General features: G+C 56.4%; 1 protein-coding gene across 1 annotated transcript in view; it reads right to left on the reverse strand.

Moving 5' to 3' along the window:
* Positions 1–16058: 16058 nt before the first annotated feature.
* MAN2B2 (mannosidase alpha class 2B member 2) overlaps positions 16059–25481 on the reverse strand; it is a 33634-nt gene continuing 24211 nt past the window's right edge. The window contains 8 exon segments of the mRNA XM_087828342.1: positions 16059–16423; positions 17374–17472; positions 18843–18955; positions 20804–20941; positions 22420–22612; positions 22693–22803; positions 23921–24173; positions 24609–24800. Of these exon segments, the coding sequence (XP_087684468.1) occupies positions 16214–16423; positions 17374–17472; positions 18843–18955; positions 20804–20941; positions 22420–22612; positions 22693–22803; positions 23921–24173; positions 24609–24800 (1309 nt within the window). The 3' untranslated portion in view covers positions 16059–16213.

A 25481-nucleotide genomic window follows, 5' to 3' on the forward strand; every position in this document is an offset into this window, starting at 1 on the left:
TGAAGGCCGTGCCCGCTGCCCCGGGCATGCCCCGCCGCGCTCCGATGCAATCCGCAGAGGCCGGGCCGGGCGCGCGGGCCATGCCGCCGCCTAGCAGGGGCGCGGGCCGCCGGGGCCCCGGGGGGCGGGCATCGCGGGCGCGGCGGTCAGGCGAGCGCGGGGCGCGCGGGGGGCGGCGGCCGCGGGCGGGGGCGGGCCGGGGCCCGGGCGCGCATCCCCGCCTGCGCGCCGCGTCCGTGCGCCCGGGGGCGGCGGCTGGAGCGGGCGCCTGGCTGCGGCGGCGGCGGGAGGGACGCGCGCGGCGCTGCGCTGGGGGCCGGCGGAGCCGGGCTGCGCGCCTGGGCGGCCCCGTGCGCAGGCCCCTCCCTCGCGCCGCCGCCCTCCGCCCCCGCGCCCGCCGCCCGCCGCGCCCGCCCCGCGCCCCGCAGCCCAGCCGGCCGGGCACGGGCGGCCCCCGCGGGTGGGCACCTTGGCCGAGCGCGCCCGCGGGGACGGAGGGCGGGAGGCAGGGAGGGAGGAGATGGCCGCCTGGGGAGGGGCGCTGGTCAGCTGCGCTTTCAGGGGCACCTTGAGCGCCCAGGTGCTGCAGTCACGCACGAGATGACCGACTGCAAGGGGGTTAGAGGAGGGAGGGCGGTGACAGCGGCCGGGAGGGGGCGGGCAGGGCCCCGGTCGGTAGAGCAGGGGGTAGGACACGTTCCGGGCCCCCCCCTCGGGCCGTAGGAGGAAGCGTGGGGAGGGTCAGCGCTCAGCTGCGTATAGAGAGCGCTGGATGCGATGGCTGGGAGTAGCTGGCCTCCTCCAGGCAGAGCTCCGTGATCTCCCCTCATGTTCCCTTTTTTTAAAAATATATCTTTATTGATCTCAGAGAGAGGAAAGGAGAGAGAGATAGAAACGGAAAGGAGAGAGAGATAGAAACATCAATGATGAGAGAGTCATTGATCCAGCCCACAACCCAGCATGTGCCCTGACCAGGAATCGAACCCCGATCGCCTGGATCCTAGGTCAACGCTCCACCGCTGAGCCCCCCCCCCCCGCTGGGCCCCTTTTCTACTTACTGGTGAAACAAAGCGTTGAAGCGGCCCTGGCTGCACTCCAAAAACAGCCTGTGAAAACGGGGGTCCCTCTTCCTCCCCACCCTTCTCCCCGCCAAACCCAGGGCTGCTGCCAGGCAGGGACCTTCCCTCCTCACCGGGGTAACCTGAATCCACGGTGCACAGTGCCTGGCACAGAACAGGCCCTCAGAAGTACCTGTTCCCTCTTTCATTCATCCGCCACCTCCTCCAGGCTGACCCCTCTGACTTCTGACACGGCAGCATTGCTACGTGGGCTTCCTGGAAATAGCACCGCAGAATGCGAGCGGCTTTGTATCTGGTTCCTTGGGTTGCACGTTAGTTTCTGAAGTTCGGTCATTATCTTATATTACATGTAGCTGTGGTTCGCTCATTTTCATTGCTGCATAATATTCCATTGCAGAAATACTCTGCGGATGTGTCCTCCCGTGGGGGGGCGCTTGGGTGGTTTGGGGTCTGGAGGTGATTATGAATAAAGCTGTGTCTCGGCAAACCCAAGGGCGGGCCCCCTGGGTGTCGTTACTCATCAGGGAACCGCAGGTGATAAGTAGATACCGATGTCAGAGTTGCCCAAAGGGCTGACGGAAGAGAGTCTCTGTTGCCCCCCAGCCTCCTCAGCCCAGGAGTTGTCGCCGTTAGTGATTTTAGCCATTCCCCACTCCGACCACCGCGCCCAACACCCCCCATCCCCACGAGGGAGGAACCGGAGCCGCCCTCCTCCCTCCTGTGGGCTGAGAGCTCCCCACTGTCCCGCTCCGAGGGTTTCCAGGCTCCCAGCTTCCACCTGCTAAAGTCTAAAGGCCCCCCCAGTACCAGCCAGCACCTCCAGCCGGTCCCCCGGGCGCACCATCCGCCGTTCCCCGAGCGTTTGCAGTTTGCTGAGCCAGGCAGGCCCTTCAGGCTGTGCGTTTGTGCCCGCAAGTGCCCCCGCCTGCAGTGCCGTCCCCACATCCCACTTCTCTCCCTCTGGAGTCGGCCTCGACGTCATGACCAGCGGTGACTCCAGCCGCAGCTACGGCCCCTCGACTGGCCGGCCACAGGGAGGTCTTCTGCTGACCCCACCCAGGTGTCCTGCCTCCCCTCTCCTTCGGCACAGGGGTAGATTCCCGTCCCGTTTAAAATTTGGCGCAGTCATGCGCTGGCTGTGGGCGGTGAAGCGTGGCGAAGCGACTGGTGCTCTTCTGAGGTGGAGCTTTGAGAGCCTGAGTGGGGTTTGCCAGATCTTTTTATTTTATTCCAGGCTCAGGGTCTTGAAAAAGCACCCATCAAGATAGAGCCTCGCCCTGGCCGGTGTGGCCCAATGGTTAGTGTTAGCCTGCGCACCGAGGGTCACGGGTTTATTTCCCGGTCAAGGGCATGTACCTGGGTTGCAGGTTTGACCCCTGGCCCCAGTCAGGGAGCGTGCAGGAGGCAACCAATTGATGTGTCTCTCATCCATGTTTCTCTCTCTCTCTATCCCCCCCCCCTTTCCACTCTCTCTAAAAATCCTGGGGTGAGTATTAACAAAAAAATAAAATTAAATATAAAATTTTAAAAAATAGACTCAGGATCTTGAAAAAGCACCTATCAAGATAGATCCTCTATCAGCCAGGTTCCCTGAATGACTACAAAGAACAGGGACCCATATACGATGTGCCGCGTGACCAGAAACAAACATGTGATGTGTTTGGTGCCCAGGACGTGTGGCCTGTTTGTTGCTGGGGCGTAACCTCCCTGTGCTGACTGCCGCATCCCCACTGCCCGGTGGCGGCTCTGCACTGCACGCGTCACCCTGACCTGCCCTTCAGCACGAAGGCTCAGCCTCAGCCGGAAGGGCCTGGGTTTTCCCGCAGCCACGGCTGACCCTGCCAAGGGCAGTGGCTTACAGTCTACATCCCGCTCATGCCACGTGCCCATCACGAGGTGGCTGCAGCTCTGGTCCTTGTCATCTTTGCTCTGGGAGCCAGGCTGTGTAGCAGCCCCAGACTCGGACATGGCTTGGCTTACAGCAGAGGCAAAAAAGAGAAACGGGGGCCACGAGCTCACTCTGACAGCTTCATTGACCCAAATCAGTCACAAGTGCCACTCATGTGTTCAACAGGGTGGGGAGGGGCGTGGTGGTCACGTGGCCACGACCTCAGTGGAGCTCAGTGGAGCGCCCAGGTACAGCCCTCCCCAGGGAGAGGCTGCAAATACAGGGTGTCCCCCAAAAATGGATGCACGCTTTAGCTCAATTTTGAAAATGAAATGTATTCTAATAAACACTGCCTTTATAATTATTCAAAGTGTGTGTATACATGTTGGGGAGACACCCTATATTTTACACAAGAATACCACCTACTGCAGGGAAGGAAAAAAAACAAACAGGCACCAATTCACGTTTCCCAAGTCGCCAGCTAAAAAGTGGATTCCCAGGTCTGTGTGAGTCCAAAGCACAGTCGCCCACACTGGCTGGTACTGACGTAACTACTTCTCTGCCACCTTGCGCCTCAGTGGCTGCCCGGGTCCCGCAGTGGAGCTTCAAAGTGGTCTCTCGGTTCTTTCCGCCGCTGAGGGCCATCTGCTTACCCCGAGAGGCTGCCCCCAGCAGCGCCAGGATGGTCTTTCCTCCAGTGAGATGCTAAACGAAAACCTATCCCCACCCCAGCCTAGACCACAGGACCTCTGGATGGAGACGGTCCAGGACTCAGAAATTCACTGTGACCCACCAAATAGCGATATCAGCGCAGAAGGGCCCAGAGCCGTCCTCCAGCCTGACGCGCACAGTTCAGTGATTTTCTGCCACTGCCTGAGTTACACTTACTCGTGACAGACGACATGGAATGACAGGGAGACAGGAAGCCACGGCGCTGGACCCGAACGTAATTACCACGGACCATTTGGGGGGCGTCATTCCAGGGCCTTTTGGGGAAGAATTTCATTTTTCCATGATCACGATCATTCATTTTTTTTATTATTGTATTTATTTTAATGAAACATTTCAAATAAACATAGATTAGGGTATATTATTACAAACACCCACCTTTTGACTATTGATCCGAAAAGGAATCAGTATTAAGACTCTGCCGTGTTTGCTCCACTTACGGAACGAAACCACAGCGATCCACTGGAGTCCCTGCCTCCCTTTCTCTTTCCAGAGGCCAGCACTGCCCCCAAATCCGTGTTCTTCCTTCCATGTTGTGCTCTTCACCACATATACATGCATCACATCATTTCATGTAATTTTTAAACATACACTAACACGATCACGGTGACTGCACCGTATCACAATTGCTTATTTGCTAAGCATTAGCTTGTCGGCCCGGCCTGCTTCCACGGATGGTCTTGAGTCCCCGCGAAAATAGCCAGTGGTGCGCTGAACCCGCCCCAGAACCTGCCCAGAGCCTCCCCGGGAGCCGGCTGAGCCCAGCTCTTCCCAGCCCCGCGCTCGGTGACGTCGCGGTCAGCGCTAGCTATCAGCCAGGGTGGGAGAATTTACACCCCAGAAATTGGCACAGGCTGCAAATGCACACTTTTCCCCTAGATGGGAAAAGCACACCGCTGACCACAGTTCATTTATGATTGCTCCCGCCGCCCCCCTCCACCCACCTCGCTGGGTAGTTTAGGCTGTTTCCAACGTTTTGGGATTTCAAACAGTGCTGCGGTGACATCATTTTACCTAGTTCCTCATGCCCCCGTGTACAGGCTTCCCAGGATGCACACCTGGGGGTGGGGCTGGGTGTATGCAGATATTTAACTTCCTACGTGTTGCCAGCTCAAGAGATGATGGACACACCTACGACCGTGTGTCGCACTCGGAGCGACGCCTGGGCCTCACCTAAATGCTTGGCAGGCCGACAGGCCGGCGGGCTGCTGTGCGAGGATTGATTTGTGTTTCCGATCGCTAACTGAGGCCGACAGTCTTTCCGTCTGTGGCCACTGGCAGCTCCGCGCGTCCGTGAGCTGCCTGTTCTCCCCTTTGCCCGTTTCTCTGTTGGGTCGTCTGCCTTTTTTTCTTACTGATCTCCTGGAGCGTCTTAATTTCGTAATTTCACTTCCTATCCTCTGTCTGTGTATGTGTGTTGCAAATATTATCTTCCAATTTGTTGCTTTTCTCTTAACTTTGTTTATGGTACTTTTTTTCTTACAGAAGTCACTAAATTGTTTATTTTTTATTTTTTTGGTTAATCCTGACCTGAGGATATTTTTTTCCATTGATCTTCAGAGAGATTGGAAGAGGGAGGGGTGGGTGAAGAGAGCTGGAGAGATGTCGATGAGAGAGAGAGACACATCAATTGGGTGCCTCTCACGCACACACCCCCAACTGGGGCCGGGGATGGTACCTGCGGGCCAATGCCCTAACCACTGAGCAACACTGGCCAGGGCAGAAAGCACTGATTTTGATGCAGTGAAATTTATCAATCTTTTCCGTTAAATATTTTGCCTTTTGTGTCTTTCTGTACCTCCTGAGTCACAAAGAAGGGCTGTAGAACGTCTTTCTTGTACATTTAAGTTTAGCCCCTCTAGAGCACACTGTTCTGTTTGGGTAGAAGGAGAACTCCACGTAAAGAACCTACCGTCCAAACAGCCTCCTCCCACTGACCATGATGCCAGTTCTCTTCCGTACCAAGTTCCCAGATACGTGTATGAGCCGATTTTTGGACTCTCTGCTCTGTCCCACTGACAGATTTGTTTATCTTGACACAAATAGTGCCTCATCGATGACTGAAGCTTTATAATAAGTTCCTGAAATTAGATCATCTTACTCCTCTGACTCTGTTCTTTTCTTTCCACGTCATTCTGGCTCTCGCAGGTCCTTTGCATTTTCATGTGAATTCTAGAACTAGTTTGTCAGTTTCCAAAAGAAAAAGAGCCTGTTGAGATTTTAATTGAATTGTGTCGAATCTACAGATCAATTTAGAGAGAACTGTCCTCTTCACATTATTGAGTCTTCCAACCCACGAACATAGCGTCTCTCTCCACTTCCTTAGGTCTTCCTTCATTCCTCCCATCGATGTTTATAATTTTCAAGGTATAGGTTTTTCAGGTCTGTCGTCAGGTCTATATTCCTCCATATCTCATATTGTCAATGGTATTTTAAAATTCTGATTGATCCTATATCCTGCAAACTTGCTAAAATCATGATTAGTTCTTGTAGTTTTTGTTTGTTTTTTTTATAGGTCCCATCAGATTCCTACGCAGACAGTCATGTCGCCTGTGAATAAAGACAATTTCGCTTCTTCCTTTCTAATCCGAATGTCACTTATTTCCCTTTCTTGCTTTATTGCACTGGTTATAACCTCCAGTACAATGCTGAACAGTCATGGTACCAGTGGCCATCCTTGCCTCGGCCCCAATCTTAGGGGGAAAGCATCCAGTATCTCACCACCAAGTCTGCGGGTTTTTCAGAGATGTTCTTTATTAAGTTGAGGACGTTCACGTCTATTCATAGTTTGCAGAGAGATTTTTACCAGAAAGGCTTTTGCGTGTCTATTGAGGTGATTATTTAGTGTTTTCTTATTGTTAATATGGTGAATTACATCGATGAATTTTCAGATGTTAAACCCCCCTTGCATGCCTGGGATAAACCCATTTGGTCATTCTGTATTCTCTGTTTTCTGTGTTGTTGAATTAGATTAGTTAAGAGTTTTTGTACTGATGCCCTTGAGAGAGATCAGTATCGGTCTGTAGTTTTCCTTTCTCATCACATCTTTGTCTGGTTTTAATTCCAGGGTAAGCTGACTTGGGAAGTATGTCCTTTCCTTAAACTTTCTGGAAGAATTTGTGTAGAATTGGCACTATTTCTTCCTTAAATTTTTGGTAAAAGTCATCGGTGAAGACATCTGGACCCGTAGTTTTCTTTGTGGAAAGGTCCTAAATTATCAATTTAATTTCTTTAATGGATATAGGACTACTCAGGATATCGTTTTCTTCTTCAGTAAGCTTTGGTAGTTCATGTCTTTCAAGTAATTTATAAATTCCATCTAAGTTGTTCCATTTATTAGCAAAGAGTTGTTCATAATATTTCCTTATTATTTTTTTAATATCTGTAGGTTCTGTAGTGATGTCACCCTCTCATTGCTCTCATTCTTGATGTTAGAAACTTTATCTTTTCTTCTGTAGTCCTGGTCAGTCTGGCAAAAGGTCTGTCAATTTTATTGATTAAAAAAAGCTCCAGGAATCAATTTTTGGCTTTATTGATTTTCTCTATTATTTTTTATTTTATAATTTGTTAATTTGTGTTATGATTCTTGTTATTTTCTTTCTTCTGTTTACTTTGGGTTTAATTTGCTCTTGTTTTTCTAGTTCCTTAAGGTGAACCTAAGATAACGTATTTGAGAATATTTTTCCCAGTATAGATGTTTCATGCCATTAAGTTTCCTCTAACAATTATTTTAATGACAGCTCACAGTCTGTGAAATACTGTCTTCATTTTCATTGAGGTAAAAACGCTTTCTAATCTCTCTGTTGATATCTTCTTGGATGCATGAATTACATAGAAAGCTCCAATATCTGGAGATTTTCCAGAGCTGCTTCTCTTATTGATTCTAATTTAATTCCATTGCAGCAGAGAGCATACTTTTTGTAACTTGAATCCCTCTACATTTATTGAAACTTGTTTTGTGGCCCATTATATGGTCTGTTTTGATAAGTGTCTATGGTGTGTACTTGAAAAGAACGTGTCCTGCCCTCGTTGGGTGGAGTGTCCATAAATGTAAACCAAGTCCAGTTGATAGATAGCATTGTTCAAATCTTTTCTTTCCTTACACATTTTTGTTTCACTTGTTTTATCAATTATCAAAAGATGGTGATTGAAACCTCCAACTGTGACTATGGATTCATCTGATGATGCTGGTGGAAACAAACCTACTGTGCAGCTAGTCGTAGGAAAGTGTAGCACATACAATTACAGTCAGTGCATAATATACTTGATAATGATTGACTATTACATTAATAGTTTGACTATTACATTAATGTTTCATGCATTTACTATTCTATACCTTTTATCATTATTTTTGAGTACACTCTTTCTACCTACAAAAAAAAATTGCTATGAAACAGGTTACACCAGCAGCAGCCTCATATATCTTGTGTTTACTGTGTCTCTTGATGGCATCATTTTCTCTCATCCTTGATTTAATCTCCTGTTGTTTGTATACAGTAAGATGCTCTACAGGCTTGTAACCCAGGAGCACGAGGCCCTACCACATGGCCTCGGTGTGCAGTAGGCTGTCCCAGCTAGGTTTGTGTAAGTGCACTCTCTGAATCTCTCACCACGATGAAATCCCCTAAGGATGCACTTCTCAGAACATGTCCCCGCTGTTTAATGGCACGTGACTGTACAATGACTGGACTGGCATCTTTGCTGATCCTGATATCTGCGTCAATTCTGGATCAGTTTCAATTGGTTGACTTTCCGTCTCATTATGGGCTGTATTTTCTTGCTTCTTTGCACGGCTAGTCATTTATTTCTAGATACCAGATATCGTGACCTTTACCTAGTGTGGTGCTGGGCATATTTGTATTTCTATAAATATTCTTGGGCTTTGTTTTGGGGTTGCAGTCAACTCAGAGACAGTCTGACCCTCTCAAGCCTTGCATTGGTAACTTGCTGAGCATGTCTGGAGCAGTTCTCAATCTAGGACTAATTATTCCCTACTCTTAAAGCAAGACTTTCCGGAGCAGACTACCCAGTGCTCCATGAATAATTGTGAGATTTTCCAAGGCTGGCTGGTGAGAGCAGGCACTGTTCTCGATTCTGTGTGTCCTCCAAAGCACCGTTCCTTCTGGTCCTTGGGGTGGTTCTCCCCCTGACTTTTTGTTTTCAAATTATCTTAGTATGTTATTTTTTTAAATCCTCACCTGAGGATATTTTCCCATTGCTTTACAAAGAGAGTGGAAGGGAGAGAGAGAGAGAGGGAGAGAGAGAAACACCAATGTGAGAGAGACACATTGACTGGTTGCCTCCTGCACGTACCCCAACCAGGTCCAGGATCGAGCCTGCAACCAAGGTATGTGCCCTGGCTGGAATCGAACCCGGGACCCTTCAGTCCACAGGCTGCCGTTCTCACCGCTGAGCCAAACCAGCTAGGGCTTAAATATGTTTTTATTGATTTTAGAAAGGAAGTAAAGATAAAGAGAAACATCGATCCGCTGCCTCCTGCAAACCCCCTACTGGGGATCGAGCCCACAACCTGGAGATGTGCCCTGACCGGGAATCAAACCGGTGACCCCTTGGTTCATGGGTCAATGCTCAACCACTGAGCCGCACCGACCGGCCTCCCTCTGACTTTGAGTAATTTCCTCCACGTATGTTTGATCGGTGCTTGGCTGCGACTCGAGCTGGCATCTCCGCGTCTCCGGAGCTCGTGCAGTGCCCTCCTCTCCGTGACTCTGCCCTGTGACTTCTAACCGTCTCGGTTTCCCCACCCTCTCAGCTCCGTCTCCTCAGGCTCAGCTCGGACCACCTCTCCCCGCAGCTTGGCCGGGAACCTCTCAAGGCAGAAGCTGGAGCCATCTGCGGACGCCCTTGTCTGTTTGCATCACGGTCCTTCACCTCCTGACGGACAACCTCTCGGAAACCGCTGCTTCATGTTCTGTCCTGTTTTTACATCATTTTGGGTGGGAAGGTAAATCTGGTCCCCGTTATTCCGTGTTGGCTGGACACCCGGCAGCTACATTTTAAGAGCTGAGTCACTGATCCACACTTGGCTGCGGAGCGGGGGGGGGGGGGGGGGGGGGGGGGTGCACACCTCCTCTCCCTCCCACTTCGCAGGGAGTGGAGCCCCCCCAGGCTCCCCAGAGCAGCCGCCCACAGCCTCCTTGTGCGCCCCGCCCTGCACCCTCCGACCTCCAGTCAGCCAGGGGCCGAAGAGTCCTTGCAGCCAGCTTCTGACAATTGTCTCGGAGAGTCTGTGTCTTCCTCTGGTTCCCCTCTTCCATGTGCTGCTTTTGCACGTCTCGGGGAGGCCTGCAGGAGATGATACCCACAGGGCCTGGCACGTCGCGGGGGCGCTCGAGGATATATTGCTCTCCTGCGCAGGTTCTGCCAGCCCAGCCCTCACACAAGTCAGTCAGGCCTCGGGGGAGATGGGATGAGCACCTCAGCCCCTCTTTGCAGTGCCGGGTAGGACAGGAGCCCCGTGAGCAAGCACCTGGATTCATCCCACCCAGAGTTTGCAAACTTAATCCCAGGGAGCAAAGATGCCATCCCTTTCCACCCCGTAGGCTGGATTCTAGCAAAACAGTCGGGCATAGCACTAATCCCCACCCCACCCCACCCCCAGGCCAGCCCTGGGGAAATTTGAAAAACAGGCAATTAAGCGTGATGGAGCAGTTTGTCCTGGGCGGGAAATGACCTTGCCTACACATTGCTCTCCGGTGATCAATAACTCACAGCACTGCCGGCCAAGCGTCCAGCCTCTACCCATCCATCTCTCCGTCCAGAGGCCCAGCCCTTGCGAGAGGGCCCAGAAGGCCCGATGCTCAGCCCCATGTCCCTCCTGGGCCTGGTGATGTCAGGGAAGGAGAACCCACACCTCCCGAGGACAGGCTCCCGGGAGCTCAGTGCAGTGGCCAGGACCCACTCTCACCCAGGGACAGACCTTCATCTATAAAAGGGGGACCGCAGGGAAAGTAACCTCCCCAGCCTCCTCCAGGGACATGGCATTCTTCTTCCCCATTGGCAGTCCCAAGCCCTCCCCTCATGACACTTCTTCCACGGAGCCCTCCTTGATTACTTCAGTGCTTGAAGTCATCACTAAGTCCTTAACAGCATTTATTCTGCATTCTTTAATTTAATTAGAAGTTATTGATCACCCTTAAGTATCAGGCCCACAGTAGACTTGGGACAGAAACCAATGAATAATACATATTCCTGCCCTCAAGTTCCCAAAGAAATTTCAGTCCTAAGGGTCAGGTGGACAGGGAGCCTTCCAGGTGATCACAGACCACAGTGACACTGAACCTCAAAACCAAGAATTGCTGCCCTGGCTGGTGTGGCTCAGTGGGTTGAGCGCCGGCCCAGGCACCAAGAGGTCGTCAGTTCGACTCCTGGTTGGAAGTTTGATCTCCAGTAGGGGGCATGCAGGAGGCAACCGATCGATGTTTCTCTCTCCCACTCCCTTCCTCTCTCTCTCAAATCAATTTTTTAAAAACATATTTAAGAAAAATAAGAAGCCCGGCCGGGCGTGGCTCAGCGGTTGAGCGGCGACCTAGGATCCAGGTGATCAGGGTTCGATTCCCAGTCAGGGCACATGCCCGGGTTGCGGGCTCCATCCCCAGTGGGGGGCGTGCAGGAGGTAGCCGATCAATGACTCTCTCATCATTGATGTTTCTCTCTCTCTCTCCCTCCCCTTTCCTCTCTCTGAAATCAATAAAGATATATTAAAAAAGAAAGAAAAAGAAAAAGAAGGAGAATTGTTCAGTCCCCCACCTGAGCTCGACATTCCGGGTACTGAGAACATGTCAGGGCAGAGAGCACTGGGGATACTACACAGCTCAGGCCTGAAAAGGAATATTAGCCACAGAGAAGGCCAAGGTTGGAGGGGCACACACACCACGCACTGAGCGAATGCTCTGCGGGCATTATTCCACTCCACCCCCAACCCTGGTGGGCAGGGGCCGTTAGCATCTCCATTTCACAGATGGGAAAACTGAGGTTGAAGAAGTTAAGCAGCCTCTGCTAGATCACACATGAGCGATGGACGGGACTTGAGCCCAGTACTCTGGCGCCAGGACTGGGCTCCAAGCCTCTCCCCGGGCTGAACATGGGGCACCGCCCGCTCTAACCTTTCAGCCTCGGCCCCAGTCTCACACCCCTTCTCCGCTGCATGTTTCCCTCTCGCACTCATCACTGACACGTCATACGTTGTACCAGCTTCCCTGGGGTCTGTCTGCTTCCCCCATCTGTCAGTTCTGTGGGGCCCACCGCTCCTCTTGCCCACCGCCTGGCATGCAGTGTGGCTCAGTCAGGATTGCTGGCTGGATTAGTGGAGGCATGGACAGGCAGGAAACCTACCTGCAGCTCAGGCTCCGACCACCCAGTGAACGGTGGCTCCCCCTCTCCACCAAGTGCCCCCCTTTTCCTGCCATGGTGTGCCCCCAGTGGTCTGAGGACCCTACACGACCTGTTCCTCTCTCCCCACCGCCCCTAGCTCTCCCCACTCCGGCCTCCCTGCTGTTTCTCCAACTGGCCTCAGGGCCTTTGCACCTGCTAGATTAGCCCTCCGCCTGGGACGTTCTTCCCTTGGGCATCTGCAAGACCCAGTCCCTTACTTACTTCAAAACTTTGCTCAAATGTCACCTTCTCAGTGAGGCCAACCAGGATCCCCTATTTACAGCTGTGGCAAACCCCCTACACACACCCCTGCTCCCGGCCCCCTTTACACAGCTTTGCTTTTACGTTTTGCTTTTTAACATAAGATGTAATTTGCTTCTTAAGTACAACTATTATTTGGTGCCTGCCTCCCCCGTCTGAAGGTCAGCTTTGTGGTGGGGGGGAGGGGACTTCTGTCTTGTTCACACTTGAGTCCCAGGGGGGCACACAGTAGGGATCCCTACGTGTTCAGCAAATGAATGGTGCTGGTGGGAGCCATTTGTAACGGAAAATGAAGACAATTAATCCTGCCCCTCAAGACGCACTCCATAGTTACCCCCGCAGCAGCGCTGTGTTATAAACTGCCACTTGCTAATCAATTTACTGCGAAATAAAAGATCAGTTCAGGCTGGTGTCTCTCTGAAGGAGAAGCCGCATCCCAGGGGCCGCTCTGGACTTGCAGCTGGTACAGGGAATATATGGACTTGCAGCCGGTACAGGGAATATACGGTGAGGCCCGCAACGTAGAAGGGCGGGGCCCTCCGCCCCCTCTAATTGCCTCTGACAGCGCCCCCTCCTCGGGCTGCACCGAACCCTCCCCCAGCCGCCAGCACCCTTAATGGTTTTCTCTTTCTGTGACTCTGGTCGTGGGGGATGCAGCTTTCCAATCACACCAGCCTCAGTGTACTCTGTTTCCTAGCAACAGCCATAAATCAACAGAACATGCTGGAAGGTTGCAGCCTGGCTGTTAGACACTTTGGTCTTTTCTAATCCAAATGTGCTCACCTGCCCACCTGCCCCCACACGTCCTTTGCAGCCACTTCTCCTTCACCAGCTCCGCAGAGCACCAGGACTCGGGCACGCTGAAGCTACTGCCGGCTTGTTGGACTCAGCGCGAGTCTTGGTGCTTTCTTGGCACTGTGGGCAGCACCCAGAAACAGGACCAGGCCTGTCCATCCAGCCTGAACACTGCCAGGTCGGCCCCACAGCCAGGGGACCTGCGCCGGCCTTGTGAGTAGCTTGTCGACATAGTACCCTGGCTGGGTCCCTACGGAATGAAGTCCTTTCCTGGGCGCCCTCACCTTGGAGCCCATCCTACACTCACGCATTCATTCCATCATTCAGTCGCTCAACAAACAGTCACAGAGCACTTTCTTGGTGCCAAGCCCTGTGCAGGCCCTGCAGGCAGAGGAACACGGCCTTTGGCCCTCAGAGAGCTCGCATCCCACCGGGGAGGGGCTGCCCAGAACCCAGCAGCACGACAGCCGCCTGCTGCCCAGGCCTAGGCCAGACTTGGCGCAGGGACTCGGGCTGCAGGAGGCAGCAGGACAGCCCCGTCCCAGACCCGAAGGGCACAGCCCACGGGGGAGGGGGAGGGACAGAAAGCAGGCAGTGCTGCAAACACGGGGTGCACAGGCCACGCCAGAGGAGGGCCACCTGACCAGAGAGGCCAGGAGAGAGGCCTTCTAGAAGGAGGGGTCACCTGCGCTGAGTCTCAAGGACCAGACACATGGTGGGGGCTGAGGACATGGTGCTGAGTGATGGCTGGTCCCATGTGGGTTGAGCGGCGTCCCTGCCTGCCCCTTGTTTTCCCAGCGAGGGACAGGCACAAGGTCCCATCTGGGCTCATCCAGGCCGTGGCGAACATCAGCTAGAGGAGAGGGTGTCTGAGGCTTTGAAGTGGCATCTTCCCAGGAGAGAGAGCGGTTACTAAGCTCAGTCTCTCCTCTGCACAGTGTATCAGTGTCCCCCACCACACCATCAGCACCACCACCACCTCCACCTCCACCATGACTATCACCGCCACACCATCACCACCACCAGCAACACCATCACCGTCACACCATCACCATCACCACCATGACTATCACCGTCACACCATCACCACCACCAGCACCACCACCATCACCACCACCATCATCACCAGGACGACTAACCTTTCTGAAGCTCCATGTGGGCCGCTGGCCTAAGCAACGGGCAGATTCTCCTCGGGTGACCCTCACACCGCCATAGAACAGGCACGGTTCTCGTCACCTCCGTTTTTACAGATGAGGGAACTGAGATTAGGATAAATTCAGGGACTTTCTAGTGAGTGTCAAAGGCTGGTCTCCTGACACTTGGTCTCCTTCATTCATTTGAAAAATATTTTCTCAGAGGGTCTCCTAGTACCCGGTGTCATTCTAGGGGCTGAGGGGACAGAACTAACAAGACAGAGGCAGGACAGCTCCATTCCAGAGTACATGTGTGTGCGTGTGCATGCGTGTGCATACATGCATGCATGTGCATCCCTGCAAGCAAGCGTGCACGTGTACATGTGGGTGGGGCAGGGACACAGTGAAGAAGATGGGGTGACTCCCTCCCTCCAGCTTGTGGTCACTTAATAAGTGTTGATAAAGGACCAAGTGCACCTAGATGTGGTGCTAGCTTGGGAACACAGTGCTAAAAAAAAATGGGAATTTTCTCTTCTGTGACATTCCCATCCGCTGGGAAGAGTCAGCACACGAGCAGACGGACAACCCCGCGGATAGCAGTGAGTGGTGGAAGGACTTCGGAGCCTGGAAGAGGGGAGACGATCACGGGGCGGGAGGGGTTCCATCCTGCACAGAGTGGTCACAGAAGGGGACCGCTAAGCAGCTTCCCGGGCAGGGGAAACGGCACGTGCAAAGGCCCTGCAGCGTTAGAGGTCTACGCTTGTGTTAGAAGAAAATGCAAGAAGACCCATGTGACCAAAGCAGAGAAAAGTGGGGGGACAAAGTGCTGGCGAGGGACAGGTAGAGCCTGCGGGAGGCAGAGGAAGGACTCTGGGTTGTCCCGGCCGCCCAAGGAGCTGGAGGGCGCGGCGCTGAGGGTTACGCGGGAAGGCCCAAGGCGCTCTCGGGGACGCGGGAAAGGGATCGGTCTCCTGCTCCCCTGGCCAAGCGAGGCTGTGAAACGCAGACATGCCAAGAGCCCTTCCCAGGCTCCCATGCCTGCCCCAGGGCCCTGTCCTGGGTGAGCTTTAAACACAAGACAAGCCCAACCCCAGACCCTCCAATGCACCGTTTCCAGCACAGCCCAAGGAGAGCCACCCTGATCCCTGGGATGGAGGACAGGGCACAGAAACACCAATAAGATTCTGACGTCTGCTCCCAAGACCCAGACTGTTGGGGTCCGAGCTCCGGCAGCAGCGAGACGCCCGTTTTCTTCCTGCCGTCTGCGGGCACCTGTGTCACCTCACACGTCACCCCTCTCTGCTCTAGGTCAACAACAGAATGAATACCTTTACATATTTCTCTTTTAGAGTGCCAGTGACCTTTCCCAGGGGACAGGGCAGGAGGAGATGGCCTCCTGCTGCGACCGTCCTGGCCGAAAGCGTGGCATGGGTAGGAGAGTGTCTGCGGAGTGTCCGGGACTCGGGTCCGCACCGTCTTCCTACAGCTCACAGCCCTGCCCGGGGATGCACCTTCCACAGTCCTCCTGACCCAGAAGCCAGCCCGTGTGCGTACAGGCCCTAAAGGCCTCCTGCCCCCCACGCCCCAGCCCCCTGCACCCAGGTCACCGGTCACATGGCAGGGCCACAGTTTTCACTGGTGACCTCGGTGAGACGCACAGGCCCTGCTTGGCAGGTGCACTCGGGGTCACTGTGGGCAACAGCCTCTGCCCAGTACCACCTCCTGTCTGTGACTTTTGTAAATGGACCAGGAGCTGTGGGGGGCAGGGATGTGAAGCAGTCAGCAGGCGACAGGAGAGGAGGGGGCTGGTGCTAGAGGCCGAGGAGAAGAAACGGGTCATTATAACGCAGCTTTTATTTCAAAAAACAAGCAACCCCAGCCCGACCACTTCCTGCCGGCAGCCATGGACGGCAGCTGTCCTCCCTTGCTCGGCTTCACTGCTTCTCTGAGTCCTGGGTTCTGTTTATTTTTCTGTGGTCCCCGGGCGGCCCTGGGCCCACAGGATCTGCTGTGAGCTCACTTCTTTGAAAGTGAATGAAGAACGTCCGGATCTCCTTGGGGTAGATGGTGACCACGGTGCCTTGACGGGGTCTGGGCAGGGGGCTGCGGTCACCTGGGGTGGGGCAGAGGTGGTCAGTGCAGCCCTCCTCCTTGGAGCTCCTGCTTCCCCAGGACACTCCTCCCCCCAACGCCACACCTGTCTACAGTCTGCTGTGGCTCCCACCGAGGTGACAGAGCTCGGCCGCCTCCCTCCTGCCAGGACCCCGCTGCCAGCGGGCCTCTTGCATCTCCGCCCTTCCCTGGGCACTCAGCCTGCGGGGCAGGTACCTGTAGGCTGGTCCTGGTCCTGCTTGGCCTCATTTCCCCTTGGGGTGTGGTACTGAGCGCCTAAGAGATTTCTCCCCGAGGCCCCTGGGGGGCCCTGCCCTTCATCTCTCGGGGCTCCACTGAAGCCATGCCCTGGAGTTCAGGCTTATGCTGTCCTTCCTTCCGTCCTTCCTTCCTTCCTTCCATCCATGCATTACCCGTCCATTCACCCCCCCATTGACTAAATGTCCACCTGTGCCCCCCACTCTGCTGACACAGTGGACAAAGAGGGGCCGCCCAGGACGGAGAACCACGGGGTGTGGACGGCCGAGGAGGCACTGAGCCCGCCCTGGACGCGGTGGAAGCATGCGTGGGACAGGCCGGAATGAAGGGGTCGAGGGCGTTCCAGGCAGAGGGAACGGCACGAGCAAAGCCCGGGAGGCACGAGGCAGCCTGCGGTTGGGGGGGCCATCGGTCTGTGTGCAGAGCAAGGCAGACTCTGAACCCCAGGGCATGCCTGCGAGTTTGGGGCTCTCGCCGTGGCACGGGCAGGGGTGTATTCTGCATGCACATGCACACGTGCACACGTACACACACATGCACATGCCTGCGTGGGAGCCTGACAGGCAGAAACTGGCCTGAAGCCTCTCTAACCTACTGTGGATGGTCAGGAGGGCTGCAGAGTCAGAGAAGGCCAGCAGCCTGCTCAAGGTCACACAGCCCAAAAGAGGCAACGCCAGGAATCACGGGCAGTGCCCGAACCAGGGGCTCCCAAACCTTGGTCCACCGTCCTCCATTTCCAGCGTTGCAGCTTCCTCACATCCCAGGTCCCCGTGAGCGAGCGCTCCTCCACGGCCTCCACGGTGCCCAGCCCCCGGAGCAAGGTCTGCAGGAAGGAGGGCAGGGAGGGTGAGCCACCCGGGGCCCAGGGCTGAGCAGAGGACACACAGCAGCAGGGCGACCACCCGGGGCCCAACACGCCTCCCTCGTCTCATTCTCACGCCAGTCTCCTGGCACGGGACAGGAGCCCCATTTCACAGGTGAGGAAGCTGAGGCCGGGAATAGCCGTGCTTCCCAGGTGCCCCGCTGGGTGGGTGTGTCCAGGAGGCGGCAGTGCTCAGAGCTGCCCCTCCGACATCGAGCCCCCTCGTGCCCAGTGGGATCAGGCGGCCCCATGCCCGGCCCCGTGGGAAGCCAGTCAGTTACCCACCCCTCTGCCAAGGAGTTCAACCCAGCCACCTGTGCAGAGGGCAGGCAGGGCCGACCTGGGGCCGGGAGGCAGGAGGGTCCTGGGGGCTGCCCTGTGCTGATGGACTGAACACGCGCACGGAGGGCCAGCCCCTGGCGCTGCCACCATCCCCCCTTCATTCTTTACACCTGCCGGTGAGGCCTGACCCAGCTATGACCAAAGGCGACCAGCCTGGCGGACAGAGGTGACTGCAGCCCGGGGGATAGCACTGGGCAGCTGGAAGTGGACAGCCCAGCCCACCCCCAACACTGGCTGGTGAGAAAACACTGGCCCCGTTCCAAGCCTTCCTGGCTGGCAGCTGGCACTGGCAGCCAAGCACACTGGTGACTGAGATCCGCTCGGGCCACCCCGACCAGCACCATCCACACGAAGCCGCTCGTGGGGTCCGCCCGCCATCTGCTCCGCTAGGGGCCTCTGAGCCCCGCCTGTTCCAGGGGCCAGCACAGGGTGACCAACTTCCCTGCACCCCTGCACACACTCACGCACACCTGGGCACACATGGCTCAGGCCTGCTCTCAGCCTCCAAGGGGGCCGTGGGGACAAAGCCGGGCGAGGAAGGAGATTGACCCCTGACGCCTGACCCCTCTGGTGGCCGGGGCTGTGAGAGAGGGGCATCCGGAAGGCACCCCGGAGAAAGGCTCTGGACCGGGTCCCTGGGCTCTACAGGATTCCACTGAGGACACAGGCATCAGAGATGCCCAGACGAGATCAGGGAGTCACAGGACATCTGTGAGCAGGAGATGAGTGAGGGGCTCGCAGCCCACAGAGTGCAAACTGGGGGAAATGAGGCATCGACCGCCTTCTCAGGAAGGTGGTCAGGCAGGGCACCGGGTGGGTGCGGGGGTGGGACCCCGCTGGGTCCTTTGCGAGAGTGCCCTGATATACCTCTTTGCCAAGGTCGTTTCTGGGTCAGGATTATCACCCTTGGAATCTGCCTCCCTGGCCCAGCATCACCCACAGAGGCCGGATCTAGGTCTGGCAGTGGGACATGGGAGGGGGCAATTTACCTTCAGATTCACTGTCACCGGCTGAGACAGGAACGAGTGCTCCCCCACCTCATACAGGTGGTGGAGCCGCAGCAGGACACGGTGGAGGTCAGCCTTGGCCTTCCCTCGATGGCCTTAGGGACAGAAGGATGGTGGCAGTAAGGACTCCCACTTGTGCCCGGTACCTTACACACTCACCCTTTTTTACATCCTGAGCTCCCTGGGGGCAGCTGGCACAGCCCCCATGCGATGGGCAAGGAAACCACGGCTCAGAGAAGGGCATCCCCTTGCCCAGGGCCACACAGTGACTCTGATCTCTGGAGAGTCTCAGTCCTCGGTTACTGTTGTGGTCGTTATGGCCTGTCCTCAAACCTTCCAGCCTCTGGAATATTCTCTCCTTCTCTGACCTGCGGCCACGTGACCCTGAGGCCGGTGCAAAGTGAGCAGAGGTGATCTGTCACTTGTGAGAGAAGCTTTTCCTGTCACCACGACTAAGGTATCAGGTGGCACTCTGCAGCCTCTATGTGGGGGTCTCCCGTGACCACAGTGAGAAGGGCCTTCCAGCTGACCCACTGGACATACAGCAGGAGGGGAGGGACCAGTGCCTGCTGGCTATACGGGGAGGGTCTGGGGCCCTTTGTTACAGCAGCAGCAGCAGTTTGTAAAATTTCTTCTACACGGCCCGGCCAGAGTGGCTCCATGGTTGAGCGTCGACCCATGAACCAGGAGGTCACAGGTCAATTCCCAGGTTTCTAGCCTGATCCCGTTTAAAATTTAAAAGTGAAAGTTCTTCCACATGGTCCTGGTGCGGTGGCTCAGGATGGGCCCCGCGTGAGCAGCTTCGGGCCCAGTGACGGTGGCACCGTGAGGATGGTGAGGAGGAGAGGCTGCTTCATGCGGGCTCCGGCGTCGGGGCGGAGAGGCCTCACACGCTCCCCATGCTCCCCTCACCGTCTCCAGGGAGGATGCTTTCCCACCGTGCATCTGGGGCCTGCTCAGCCCAGCCCCCTTCTCCGGTTTGGGAGCTGGCTGCCTACAGGAGTCGAATTCTCAGTCCTGCTGGGCCAGGTGCCCCCTGGGCAGGGTGTGCAGCGGAGAGGGAGGTGGCCCCGCCCAGTGTCTTCTGTGACAGGTAAGGGCTGAGGTGCTGAGGCTCAGTGTTAGGGAGCCACTGGGACGCAGACATGAGCCAGGGTCTCCCGTATTCACTTTTCAGGGAACAAGGGTATTGTTTGGCCTGTTGCCGGTCCTTTTCCTCTTCTTAGTTCCACAGACTCATACTTTGTGGGGTGCCAGGCCCTGGATGGAGCTTTGGGGACCCGCAGGTGGTTGAAGCACGGTCAGCCTGCCTTTGAGCTGCTCAAGCGCAAAGGGGCAGATAAGGTGCAGCTGGAGCTTTGACAACAGGACCAGTTGGTTCCTGGTAGGTCTCACCTCCACCATGAAGCCCTCCCTGATGCCCAGCAAGGGGCTTCCGTCTGATCCCTGTCATTACTGCCTGGTGACTTGAATGAGAGCTCAGGGAACAGAGACCCTGCTGCCCTGTTCCTGAGCATCCCCCACTCCCCGGCACAGGAGACATTTGTTTAATGAATGAATGGAAGTCTGGGGCAGTTGGGCTGCCAGAGCTCAGGGGACAATGGGAGTCAGGTGTTCGGGGCTCCAGGAGGAGTCCCTGGAGGAAGCAGGACCAGAGTGTAGCCCCAGGGTCGGGCAGGATGTGGACAATGGTCTGGAGATGGAGGTGGGCTTAGAAGGGGTTCATGGGAGAATCGTTTGGACAGGTCCTGGGCTGGGGTCCAGGCCCACCTGTCCCTGGTCACTCAATGCCTCTCTATGGGCCTCAGTCTCCCCATTTGGCAGGTAAAGGGAACAGGTGACCTCACAGAGCCATGACAACTCTGAGTAGGACCCCCTGGTGGTACGATCGGGAACCCAGCTGACATGAGGAGGGAGGAGGGAGTCTGGCTCCTCTGCCTCACCTGTCTTGACGTTCTTCAGGTGCTCTGTATGGTTTGAGCTGTAGTTCCAGCCGGGGATGCTCAGGATCTGCAGGTGAAGTCTCGAGGGCAGCGTCACCGCCTCTTGCTGATGGAGGCTTGACCAATTTAGGTTTACGTCTGCAAAGCAGGCAGCCGCAGTGAAGGAGGGGGCTTGGGGCCAAACAACCCCTGCATTCGGAGCTCCGCACCGTGGCCCCAGTATAGCCGATCTCCCAGCCCCTCCACGTGCAGCCTGCACCCCTGGTCCCGAGCCCCGTCTAGGCTCCCCAGCCTGGCCTTTGTTCCCCCAGGTCCTTCCCCCAAATCCCCCTCCTCCCACATGTCCAGCTGCTCAGATGACCAGTCTAAGAGCTGGGCAGACCCTGAATCTCTAGTCTAACCCATTTCAAACTACAGATTGGGGGACTGAGGCCCAGAGGGGTCAGTTTGTTCCAGATCGGACGAGTTCACACAGAGCCCTGTTTTCTATTCAAGTCCAGGATGCCAGCTCCTCCCTTGTCTGGTCACCTATGGGTCTCTCTGCTCAGAAGACACCTCGGCCCCCTCCTCCTTCCAGGGAATGCTCCTTTCAACTCTGGGCTGCAATTAGAGTACCATCTCCCCACAGCTGCAGCTGGAGCTTGAGCGGTCACAGTGATTGGTCCAGGCTCGGGTCATGTGATCCCATCAGGGCCAATCAGAACCTTTCCCTGGGACTTTTGCATTTGAGACCCAAAGTCCCTTTGTGGGGAGAAGACATGTGGCCCCAGAGCTGCTCACAGCCATGTCCCAGGTGGCGGAGAAAGGAGGTCGACAAGCATAGAGAAGCCCAGGTGACAGAGGAAGGAGAGGGGCAGCCTCATGAAGGTTCCAGTCTCGGGTACCAGTTATACCCCTGCCCTTCCCTTGATTACTGAGCCTCAGAGTACACTCTTCTGTGGCTCAGATGTTCACGTTGGATGTCTCTCACTTGCAACCAACAGAGACTAGAGTGAGACCAGATGGATGGACTGAGGGCAGCCATGAGCTTTCTCAGACCCGCACATCCCCTCTGTGGGAAAAGCTGCCTTTGCCAGGACAAACCACTGACTGACCCAGGAGCAGCCCCCCTGCCAGCCAGTCAGATCCTGCTCCTGGACTCTGCAGCGTGGGCCTCGGAGAGGACAGGCAGGGGCTCTGGGCCGTCCTGGGAGAGAGATGGCTCCCAAGATGCCCAGAGCTGCCCTGCTTCCTGCCTGCCCAGGCCCCTACCGAGCCCCTCCAACCATGAGCTTCCCCAGGCTCTGCCTCCTCAGCTGCTCCGTTAGTCTCTTTTACTGCCAAACAAGAAAACTCAAGTGACATCCCTCAGAGCTGATCCACAATTGCATCTGGGCTCGTAGCATCACCCTACCCTAATCCCGCAGGCCACTGGGCCCTCCGTCAGCCCCGCGCCCTCTCCCCCGAGTTCTGGATCTGTCTGACCACGCCTCTCCAACGGACACCCCATGAGGAATCCCTCAGGAGAGCACTCGGCCTTACAGTCACAGCTTGTACCACCCAGGCCAGGTCCCTGAGGGCACCCACCCTCCCCAGATCCTCCCTGGCCCAACTGGCTCCTTCCGGGCACCCCTTACCAGTCAGGGCTTTGGACACCACCACCGGCCTGTGCTGCAGGGCTACCCCACTCCACTGGCGCAAGCGAGTGGTCAGCGACTGGGGCCCCAGCAGGAGCCAGAACACCGGGGAGACAACCGAGTCGTCGTTCAGTGAGACATCATGGATCAGGGACAGATCCAGGTCGTTCCACAGCCGCCGGTGAAGCATGACCTGTAGGAAAGAGCTGAGTGACGGGCGCCCCGCCCCGCACCTGGGCTGCCCGTGGTGGGCAGCGAGGGGCTGCCTCTTACCTCCACCTGTCCTTCCCCCTGGCTGGACACGCCGTGCGGCTGCTCCGACAGCAGCACCAGCCTGCTCGTGGCGTCCTCGATGTAGGCCGACTGAACCATGGGGTAGTAATTCTGTGGACACAGACGTGGCCGGGGGGCAGTCAGGCAGAGGGCCCGGTAGACCACTGGTCAGGGATCACCCTCTGGCCGCCCAGCCAACCCCCAGTTCAGGTGCAGTGGCGGCTGGAGGTGACATGCGGGAGGGGCTCTGACTTTGGATATGGACTGGGACTCACATCTGGCTCCCCAGCACGGCACATGTGAGCTGGGGGACTGAGCCCACTCAAGCCTCAGTTTCCTCTTCTGTAAATGGGGCAGAGACCTGCCCTGGACAAGTGATGCAATGTGGGCCTCGTGGGGGCCCTGGGACGATGGGCGTAGATGTAAGAGGGCCCCTGTGGGCTGGAGCAGTAGCCACACAGCCCGTGCCCTCGGCTCCCCTGGGGCAGAATTTCCTGGGACTGACAGGCTGGACGATCCGGGGCCAGCCGTAGAGGGTGAAGACCAGCAAACAGAGGTGACGGGGAACAAAAACTCAAGGAAGGCAGCGCAGGGTGGGGACCCTCTAATGGGCCCCCATGGAAGGAAAAATAACAGAGGCGTATTGAGAGCATATGAGGTGTCCAGCACCCCACTTCATCTGCATCCTCCCAGTTGACCCTCACAGCTTTGGGGCGAGGAGTTGCCCCCTTTTCCCAGGAGAGGCCACAGGCGTCGGGAAACTAAGTTACTTCCTCAAGGTCACCCAGCCTGGAGCCCAAGGACGTAGGAGCTGAACCTGATGCCTGACATCAGGCCAGGCTCCCCATTTGGCCAAGCAGCCAGCAGGGTCCTTGGCTAAGAGCAGTGAACACGGGTCAGGCCCTACTCAGCCCTCAACACACGTCATTCCACAAATCCTCAAAACGACTCCGATGAGCCCCTCATCTTACAGAAGAGGAAACTGAGGTACAGGCCAGACCCTCAGGGACGTTCCTCAGCACATGGCGGCCCCGGAGTTCAGGCACCAAGCCGACCCGAGCCTGCGCCGCGATCCCTGAATCACAGCACGCGGACAGTGACTCTGACAGGTTCTCTCCGGAGGCTTCCGCTGCCACACGCTGGCGCTGACACGGACACGGCCCGCTCCAGCCATCAGGGCTGCCTCCTGCGGCACCGTGCCCGCGGGGAGCCCCGGGATGGGGCGTACCCGAGAGATGCGGTTGTTGGTGTAGTTCTGCCAGGGCCTGCGCTGCATCTGGTAGCCATTGCTGTCCGAGTAGAGGACCTGCTGGCTCCGCAGATCAGTGCTGGTCCTCAGGATGGCCTCGCGGTTCTGCTCCAAGGGGCCCACCTGGTACTGCTGCTCTATGCGGTGGCAGAGCGTGTCCCCGTCGTAGCCTTGCGGCACGTGGAACAGGCGCGTGTAAATGGCGTATGTGGGATCCTTGTCACTGACTACCCTGAAACGAAAAAGGCAGATGGGTAAGCAGCCTCGGGAGCCTCTGGATGCCCCTTCCCTCCTCTTCGGCCCCTTCTTGTTCCTCTCCTGCAGCCAGCAGAGAAGCGGCGCCTTCTCAGGGGCCGGACGGGAGGAGCCGGCTCTCTGATGGTGCAGGGCTCTGGCCAGGCCTGAGGGCTCCTCTCACGCGTAAGTCACTGGCACCGGGGGCCCTGTCCCAGCGCCAACTCAGACGCCACCGAGGTGACACAGCGCACGCAGACGAAGCCAGAAAGCCCAGACTGGAGCAATTCATTTCCTCACCACACTCTCATCGGGCAGCAGCTGCGCCAGTCACAGGCCCAAGGGCTGGGTGCCTGAGCAAAGACGGATGCTCAACACCTGCCCACGTGCTCCTACTGTGTGCCGGGCACAGCCCAGGCGGAGGCCAGCGCACCTGTAAAAGTACTGCCGGATCTCAGTCATGAGAGTCCCACGTACGATCTCCATCCTCACCGCCTCCCACGCTGGTTTCGCTTGATATTTAGGCATAAACACGTAGTTATCAGAAACGGGGCCAAAAGCTATTCTGCCATTGACATGGTACTCCAGGAAGTCCTGGGTCACACTGACCGTCCGGTTACTGTGACTGCAGAGCAGCAAAGAGAAAACAGGATTATTGTCGTGGACACAGTCTCCCGGGCGTCTTCCTCGTGGGCTAGGGCCAGGCTGACCATCCTTCTCTGCAGTCACCAGCCGCAAACCAGGAGTGAAGTGACAGTCACAGGGCCATTCTGAGAAGCTCGGGCACTTGGTCCAGATAACAGCCCTGTGGACTCATCCGAGTCAGTGGGCATCAGACTCCTCCCTGCCCCGGAGTGGGTCCTGGAGGCAGAGGGGACGGGCCCTGAGGGCAAGAGCACAGGCGCTAAGGCTGCCAGAGGAAACCACCCACAGAGGCGGTGCAGGGTCACACACAGGTGGCCAGCAAGGGCTGACCCTGCTCCTTTCCGCAGACCCTCAATGCAACAAGGATGGGTTTTTGTCACACTAACTCCGAGCTGTCCAGATGCCCCACACCAGAGCCTTCACTGGGTTCCTGTGGTCAGATACTCAGGACGCCAGGGGCAAGGACAATAAAGTCATTTCCCTGCTGAGGTACACAAGGCAGGAGACGTGGCAACGCCCACTGTCACAACTGTAGGAGGCGCACTTCCACTCCCAGGGCCCTGTGCCTGCAGAGCTGCTGACAGCTGCCAGGGACTGCGCTCAGGGTGACACTCACCTCACAGCCACGCCCCCTCCCTCTTCTTCCCTGTTTCCCGGCCCT

The sequence above is a fragment of the Miniopterus natalensis genome, chromosome 1 (genome assembly GCF_054644295.1).
Source record: "Miniopterus natalensis isolate mMinNat1 chromosome 1, mMinNat1.hap1, whole genome shotgun sequence".
NCBI lineage: Eukaryota > Metazoa > Chordata > Mammalia > Chiroptera > Miniopteridae > Miniopterus > Miniopterus natalensis.